Here is an 8978-nt window from a genome sequence, read left to right on the forward strand (position 1 = left end):
AGGATTCTGTCCCCAGATAAGATAAGGATGCTGATCTTTTGTCTCACTGTCACTCATGGGTTGGTGTTTGCTCTATCCATTCCTGGATGTGATTCTTCAGAACTTGCCTTTCTGTTGCGTTTCTATGAAGTACAGCTGTCTTCCGTTCCAAGGATTCTTTGATGGGTAAGTGTGTGGAAATGTGGAAGAAGTGGTGGTCTGATTTGTGGGATCAAGGAACGTTTAGCTTTTGTGCCTTTGAACTTGGACTTTTTCTGTTTTGAGGGAACACCTTTTCTTGAACCTTTTTCCCCCTTTGGAGGAAGGTTTTCTGGTTTTTCTTGAATTCTTTTGAATGGCTATTCCCCTTTTTCTTTGTTTTTCTTCTGTCCTTTTTTGTTCATTGTTGAGTACGTTCGTTGTTCTTTCTGATTGACCAGATGGTGTATGATGGAGGTGAGGTGAGTGTGTGTTTCTGTTTTGATCCTTGACAGCAGAATTCATCTGTCTTCAGCAGTACTTACAGCATTAAGGCAAGCTGAGAAGTTCCATTGTGGTTACACCTCAGGAACGCTCTCAGAAGTAGGTGTTTGGCATTTTTCCGTTCCTTACCAGTTTGAGTTCACACAGATCAGCTTCTTTCAAAAATTTGAGGATTAAATTCCCTGCACTGTTTCTATTTTCAAGTACTCAGAGAAAGAACAAGCATGATTAGTCAGTGACTTTGTGTTTCATGTATGTTAGTTAATCCAAAAGAATTGGGCAGTCTTAATACTATAACTGAAATGCATGCATATACCAAACAGTTTGATAAAAAAAAAGTCTTTTCTATTTTAAAAAAAGATTAATTACAAGGGAACGAAAAGAAATTAAATTAAAAACAGAACTGAAAACAAACTAAGCTAAGATATTATATTTTTGGTGGTGGAGAGTGAGCAGGTGGTGGGGATGGAATGTCAGAAAATGTAGAGTCTGAGCTGCTTGGGGACGTCTCCTTTGCAGCTGGTTTTGGTGCTGACTTCCTTCCAATCTTCAGCCTTTTTGCTAAAGGCTCACTCTCCTCCTCCTGGTCAGAGAGGGTGATAGGCTTTGCAGAGGATGCTCCTTCTGGCCTATTCCTGTTGAGGACCCTCTTTATCCTCTGACTTGAACGTTCCCCCTTTCTTGTGGGAGGTTTGGCAGGAGATTTCTTCTTGCCTTGTTTGCCATCAGTAGCAACAGGGGCTTCCTTCTTCACCTAGATGGGAAGATGGACTGTTCTCCTTGCCGGAACGTGTGAAGAAGAGGAGGATTTTGAAGGAGTGGACTTGGTGGTCTTCTTCTGAGAGGCCACAGGTGTTTCCTCCTCATCATCACTGGTGGGGAAGCGTTGGAGATTGGCAGGGATATGTTGATTGGTGGTAATGTAGGTCCTCCCAAGACCGTTCCAGGTCTTCGCATCAATGATAGGGATGAGTGTGAGAAGATGGAACGATTTAGGTCAGGACGTGGGAGAGAGGGAAATGAAAGGGTGCAGTCATCTTAATGGTTGAGAAGACAGTTGCTTTTTCTGCGCGCGTTTTCAAGATTTACAATGAATACAAATAGATATGGCTGCGTATCTTTCTAAGTGACTCAGCAGGGACAGGTGTCCCAGTCACTCTTGCCACCTAACCCAGGGAGCGTTCCCTTTGTCTTTTCCTAACTAATAAATAATTAATTAATCTGAAAGAAATAACAAGTAAACGTGCAACAGTGACTACGAAATAAGGAAAAGGGAACGTACTAACCTATCACCTATTATTTAATAAATCTAAATGAACATGTAACAAAACATATAATTATATCTATATATATATATATATTATATTGGGATTGTGTGGTCAGGGACCACCCCAAAACTACGTTCCTGGAACGTAACGTACTTTATTTGGACTTTTTGGAGAGGAACATCAGACATTCCCTCCTTTTTGGGAGCTATGTGGTTATGGATAACCACCCCAAAACTTTGCTCTTTGTCGGAGAGCAAATGTATCTACTGGGTTGTCTCCCAGTCAGCGCTTAGTTTAATGTCTTTAGCTAGACATGGTACTTACCTCTCAAGGGATTTCAGAAATGGTTGAGGGGACCTCAGCGTCCCCTGGTAGTGATCCTAGTGTTCTGGTTTGAAGGTTGGCAGCAATCTGCCCCAGATGGGACTCAATGTTCCTGACCACTGCATCATTCCTGGTGACATATTCCTTGACATAATTTTCCAGGGTGTTGATACGTTGGTCATCTCTGTGGAACGGAACGTAGTTGTTTCTTCTTTGTTCAAACGTTCCAATGTTGCTACCTTGCTGATACTGCTGCTAATTTTTGTTGATTAGTCTCTGGTTAATGGGTGGCCTCCATTGGGTGTTGTGGTTCTGATCCTTAATGATAGTTCCTCCAGGCTTGAATGTTTATTTCGTCCTGCTTGTTGATTGTCTCTGGTGAAGTTCCTATTGCCAAAATTTTCTGCATAACACACCAATGCAGTGGATGGGAAGTCTGTTGAGTCATGAAGGTCACCATAGGCTGAGCATGGTTCTGTTTCAATTGCTGTGAGTTGTAAGACTTCCATCCTTGGTGCTGCTTGGTCAGCTCTCAGGTTCTTCACTTCATTCATGAGTGATGCCAGCTGGGCTTCCATGGCTGTTTGTTTATCCAGTTATAGCATGCCTTGCTTCCTCACTGGGCTCACTCTGTCTATTGACCATTAGAAACATCTTTCAGCAATCCCTTCTTTGATTTCGTACCTTGATTCAAGTGTTCCTATAAAGAAATATCCTCCTGCAACAAAATCTAAGTGAGATTGAGAAGTATGGTCAAGTCCCTTATAGAAAGATTGTAACACTCCCCAACTCTCTACCCCATGGTTTGGACATTTTCTTATGATGTCCTTGTATCTTTCCCATGCTTCATAGAGATTTTCTCCATAAAACATTTTGAAGTTAGAGATTTCAGCTCTAACATAAGCTTGCCGAGATATTGGGAGAAACCTCTCTATGAACTTGTTAGAGAGTTCTTCCTATGTGTGGATTGATCCAGGGGTGAGAGTTTTCATCCATGTTTTAGCTTTTAAGCCCAAGGAGTGAGGGAACAACCTCATTCTCATGCTCTCCTCTGTTACTCCCTCAGCTTTAAAATTATCACGAATATCTTGGAATATTGTGAGGTGTGTGTAAGGATCTTCTGCAGGGAGTCCATTCAAGACCCCTGCTTCCCTAATCATGTGGAACATGATAGGTTTTAGTTCAAAATTTGGTGCTACAGGGGGGAAGGATTACTCCCCTATCTGGTATGTTCCTGAAAGGAGCAGCCAAAGTTCTGAAGTTCTGTTCAGGGGGAACCTCTTCATTGTTATTACTGTGATCAACCATGTTTTTAGGAAATTCTTCCCTGAGGTTCCTTCTTCTCCTATGGAGTGTACGTTCTGGCTCGGGATCAAAGAGAAACTCAGGTACTTCAATGGAGTGGTCAGAGTCTGTTTCAAACTCTTCACTCATAAACCAATAGCACAGGGTATATATATGCACAGCAGATTCAGTGATAAAGAGAAAAAAAATATAAAAGTAAAGTTAGATATACAGTATATGTGTTAGAAAACAATGATAAGAGCAACAGTTGGTGTTTCTATCCCTGGCAACGGCGCCAAAAACTTGTTGGGTGGTTTGCTGATGGTGGAAAAATATAAGTTCTGATAGGGGACGTTTCTCTTTTCTTGCAGAACACAGATTCGTCCCTTAGTTCCAACTCAAGTGCGCAAGTGCACACATCAACTAATAAAGGGAGTATTAATGCCCAAATTATCGTTCCCACGAGGATAGAGTGCTAATTATTGTTTTATCACTGTTTATAAAGAATGAAAATGAGAAGAAAAGTTAGTAAATGAACTGTCTGGTCAAAAGTTCCCTACTGTCTTGACAACGTTCCTCAGGAACAGTAGGTTCAATCTGATGGCAAACAGTTGCTTGCTGCGTTATGTATGTGATCCTTCCTGTTTAGAAGAAGGTGAGATAATAATCATTGGATTTTTTATAAGTACTAAATAAAAAAAATAAAAACTACTAAAACAGAAATAACTATAATCAAGAGACAACATGGTGGTGGTTAAAACAGTTTAACAGAAGAAACGGATTCACTGCTTCACTTTTAAAGGGGCTACTTTCTCTGCTCAAGACATAGCACCTTTTGGCTTTGTCCCAGTTTCTTTGCCTGCCAACTCTGATTCCTCAGCTCATGGTCTAGATGGCTCACAAGTTTCCATATTCTTATGGCTCCCTTGACTCCAACAGGTACTTAGTTCAGAACCTTAAAATAGACGAGTTGGCCCCTTATTCCTAAGGTGACCAGTAGCGTTTTTGCCATGACATCTACCTTCCCCCAATGGCTAAGTTGTCTGAAATCCCTTCCTTATGGAAGTTCCTTTCTCAGTATGTACCCAATTTCCATTGGCGCACAATGAATATAGCTTACTTAGCCAAAGAAATACAAAAATCTTCGGTCAAGAGTTTTGAAAACAGTTCTTTAAGAATTTCACAGTTTACCCGTTCTACAGATAGTTCAGCTCATGGTTGATAATTTAAACATAATTATTCTCAACTAAGATCACATAGACCCGAGATTCAGTCAAGAGATAACGATTGGAACGAAGAGAAAAACACTTATATTAATTTAAAAGACAGTTTACAAAAAGAAACTGAAAATGGAGAAAGATGGATATTTGCTCGTGAGGAGTCTTGATGGTTGTTTACAAAGAAGAGAAGAGGGGTTGTCCCTTAACTACAGTTACAACTTAAAATTAAACTAAGTTACTAACTACTACTAAGTGATCTCTTCCTTTCGGACTGCAAACCCTCCAGGATTCGATGATGTTTTTGTGTGAGGGTAGTCCTATTTATAGCTGGAAGAGGAGTGGCAAGACTATAATTCCTTTGGAGCTAGTTGCTTGAATGAGGGGACGGGACTGTGGCAGCAGAGTGTGAAGCTTGCGTGAATTGCTGAATGGAACAGGATTTGGTGATGATTAGCCGTTGTTTGCAGACCTTCCCATGCTTTGCTTCTGTTTTCAGCCAATGAGAACTCTTGATTCTCTGCTCTTCACGTTTTCAGCTGCTCAGTTGGTGCACCGCCTTGCTTTTTAGAAGTCTTTAACTCTACGTTACCTGCAAAGTGTACAACAGCATTAAATGAATGAAGCAGGTGCATTAAATGCATCTCAGTCCGTTCCCCTTTTAATATATTTTAAAGGAATACGTTACCATCTGTTCCCCCACTGTATTTTTGTCACAAATGTGTAAAAAAAGTTATTTTCATGCTGAGGTTGCTCATCAGATGAGGGAACGTATGGTATTTTGCCATCAAAATGGGCTTAGTTGGGAACGAATTTACGTCCTATCAGGGCCCATTTGGAAGAAGGCAAGTTTAATCTCATCCTTGGCTAAAAGGCTGTTCAGGGCTCGGCGCTCAATATCCGTAAGCCTGGGCCAATTGACAAGTGTAGTCCTTCAAGGTCTTAACACAACATCCTCAGAGAACAGGTCCTTGTAAAAGTTGGTGGCCATCTCCTTAAGAATGTGCTCTTTTCGGATCCATATACCTAAATCATTCTTGAGAGCTCCAATCTTGTTCCTTCTCCTTCTAATAACTGCAGTAGTGTGGTAGTAAGTGGTATTTCTATCTCCATCTCGAATCCACTTCTCCCTGGATTTTTGGTACCACAGCTTCTCTTCAAGGGAAAGGGTGTCTTCAAGCTCCAGGTTCAGCTCTATCTCAAGGTCTTCTAAGAAACGATTCTCCTTGATTTCTAGGCTTCTCTGGATGCCAAGAAGCCTCTGCATGATGGAGTATTTTTTTTGCAGAATATTTCCAAATGTTTTGGAGTTACAATCCCGAAGGACTGGGGTCAGGAGAGACAGATTGCTAGGAGAGTCCAATTCTTCCTTCCAATTATCCTTTAGGACCTGCTTGAAATTAGGGTGATCCAGCCAAGGAGGGAAAAGCCGAAAGGGCCTTTCTCCCTAGAGCTCAGACGCATCAAACAAGTTCAGTAATAATAGGTTATGATCCGAGACACATCTCGGGAGGATCTTAACACTAGCTTCTTCGAACCGAGATCTCCAAGCATTATTAGCCACAACCCTATCCAGACGTTTATACACTCTGTCCAGATGGGCAAATTTGGGCTCTTTCCAAGTGAAGAACGGACCTGCCCCCCATGTCCAGAAGGTTACAGTCGTCCAGCACAGTGGAGAAGGCCAGGCATCTGTTGTGGTCATGGAGGCACCTCCCCGTTTCTCATTGGGCCCTAAGATATCATTAAAGTCACCAGCTAGGACCCAGGCCTCATTGTTCCTAGTATGGAAGTCTCTCAGCTCATCCCAAAAGGAATTCCTTTTGTCTAAGTTTGGGCTGGCGTACACCGCTGACATGATAAAGGGCTCTTTATCGGGCCAATTGATGCGCAAATGTATACACTGGTGGCTTTGCTCCACAAGGTCAACTGTGAAGGTGGTTTGGTTCCATAAGATCCAAATCCCCCCAGCGAAGCCTCTAGCTTCCTCAATAATCGAATTTGTGAATCCTAACTTTTTAAGTATGTTGGATCCAACAGTTCCACTGACTCTAGTTTCCAGCAGGATAACCAAATCGGTCTTGTACTTCTTCATAAAGGTTTTGAGAATTCCTTTGAGCCGTTTTTTTGCTGCTCCCCTGCAATTCCAGATTAGAACCTTCATTGATCACTGGTAGATGTTTGACAGTTGTTGAGGTTACTGTCATACCTTCTACTCTCCTCCCCGGCTGTGTTCCCTCCCGACTCAGCAATCATATCTACGGGGGCCATTGTATCTGTCTCCCTAGGATCCATGTGTGTATCTGCATTCAGAGTCAGCGACGGTATTCCTCCATCGCCTCTCTTCTCCGGAGGGTCAGGAACCCTTTTGGACGGATCCATGACTTGGAGGTTAGACAATTTTGGGGCAAGAGCATCCTGAAGAGCCAATTCATCTTCCTCCTTCGTCATATACCTCATGACTTGCAACATTCCTTGCTCCTTTTTCCGAGTTTCTTCTTTTAAATCATCACCGTCGGTCTGAGCGTTCTCCATAGGGGAAAGTTCTCCTTATTGCTAACGGGTTTTTTCCCTTCACAAGTTTGGGGGATGAATATGTCTTTGCTCCTGGGTTGGCCCACTCCAATCTTTGAGTGGTGTTTCCGCACCGAATAGGGCTCAGAGCCATTGGGCTTCTTTTTTGTGAGGACAGCCCAGCCCTTTTGGTTAGTGGCCCGGCTTCAGGAGATTTTTTGACTCTCAAGCTCTCTTTTATATTATTTTTAACATGAGCCTTTTGGACCCCTTTTTTCCCTGCTGTAGGAACCGTCCCCATCACATCAGTCTGTTTCACCACATTTTCCCTTTCCATCGATCCCTGCTCTGTCAGATTCACCTTCTGATTTGCCGCTTCACCTATTTTAGTGCTTTGATCCAGAGAAGCCCCTTTTTGCTGCTCAGGGCCGTACTTGTCAACGATGAGGACTGTGTCAACCCTAGCCTGCACTCTTCCGGTAGTCTCCGACGGCTTGAGCCTCGCCGGCGCTCCGCTTCCCTCATTTTCTATTCTCTTAGGTCTAGCTATGGGAGCTGCAGCTTCCTTATTTTTATTGCTGTTAACATCTCCTTTCTCCCCATCCAGAACTTTTTGGGGGACCGCCTTGAGTTTTCTGCCCTTGTTTTGACGTTGGACCACCATCCAAGATCCAAAGGCTTCGCTCTCCACCTTCACTTTTCCAGATTGGTTGCTTCCTTCACTAACTAGGTCTTTCTTTCTTTCCGTTGGCCTAACACTTGGGCTAGATGAGTCCACTCCACCAGTACATATGTCTTGTTTGTGTCCATACCTTCCACAGCCGAAGCAAATTAGTTGAAGCCCTTCGTAGGCTACAGGAAACAGCCTATCCATCACCGAGAATTTAGAGATAAAGCTTTTGGCCAGGTCTACCTCTACACAAATTCTTGCAAATTTGCCTTTCTCCGTGTATTCACCCTCTCCTCCTTCCGTCTTTCTCAAGGAATTCTTGTCAATCTTCAAAGTTTTCCCAAACAAATTACCGATTTTCCAGAGGTGTTGAGTAGTGTAGCACTCAAGAGGCAGCCCTGGTATCCTAATCCAAATCGCCAGTCTCTTCATGTGATCGTTGAACGGATCAAACATTGGCCTCCACCTCTGGGTAGTTACGTAATGCCCCACCACTATCCAGGGCCCCCCATGTAGAACATGGTTGTAATCTTTATCTTCATGGAGGTTAACTAGCACATACCCATTGTCCAGGTCTATTATCTCAAACTTTCCTTCCAGACACCATATTTTTAGAAGTCTCGCTATCAGATATCTGTTACTAATCCTCTTTCCTAGGAGTTTGATTAATAGGGCCTTCCTCTATTTTTTGCAGTCCTCCCTATGTTGCTTCGCTGATATGTGGTACACTGGGCATAGAGGGTCAATTTGTATCCCAGAGGTTTCCTCTTCCATTAACCCGTCCTCCTCTTCCTCTTTCCTCAGGGCTTCCATCCAGTCATTCTCGTCACAAGCATCGCCTGTTTCGTCTCCATTGAGCTGTAGGACTATGTCTTTGTACGAGACTAATCTTCTTCCTAAGGCTTCACCTTTTGCTGTGCTAACGACACTAGTTCCTCCCACTTCTATCGCCTGGGGTTCACCAGGCCTGGTGTCCTTCGGCTTGTTGATGCTTCTTCGCAAAAGGTCTTCTTCCTCACTCTCCAACCCTAACTTTCGCTCCATTTTGGTCCCTTGGAGCCAGTTTTGTTCAGTAATTAAAATGGGTTTTAACATGGACGTATCTTTACAGTGGCCTTTTTTGAAGCTTTTATCTCTCTTTCTTTTCTTTCTTTTTTTGGTACACGAAGGTTTTATCTTTAGTAGGGAAGAAAAGTAAGGTTGTATCTGTTATGGATATATATCATATCCTAACTACTC

General features: G+C 42.8%; 1 protein-coding gene and 1 non-coding gene across 2 annotated transcripts; one reads left to right on the top strand and one right to left on the bottom strand.

Annotated features, from left to right (window-relative positions):
• Positions 1–2849: 2849 nt before the first annotated feature.
• LOC133289249 (small nucleolar RNA R71) lies at positions 2850–2955 on the top strand. Its single transcript, XR_009748470.1, has one exon. It is a non-coding gene; the product is annotated as a small nucleolar RNA R71 (small nucleolar RNA).
• A 2534-nt stretch (positions 2956–5489) lies between these two features.
• LOC133289246 (uncharacterized) lies at positions 5490–7006 on the bottom strand. The gene is made up of 3 exons (XM_061487145.1): positions 6765–7006; positions 6123–6693; positions 5490–6002 (listed from the first exon to the last, which is right to left on the bottom strand). The coding sequence occupies exons 1-3, from the start codon at positions 7004–7006 to the stop codon at positions 5490–5492; spliced, it is 1326 nt and encodes a 441-aa protein (XP_061343129.1).
• Between the last annotated feature and the right edge of the window lie 1972 nt (positions 7007–8978).

This window comes from Gastrolobium bilobum, unplaced genomic scaffold (assembly GCF_033153095.1).
Source record: "Gastrolobium bilobum isolate Gb01-03AN ecotype WA unplaced genomic scaffold, APGP_CSIRO_Gbil_v1 utg44167, whole genome shotgun sequence".
Classification (NCBI taxonomy): domain Eukaryota; kingdom Viridiplantae; phylum Streptophyta; class Magnoliopsida; order Fabales; family Fabaceae; genus Gastrolobium; species Gastrolobium bilobum.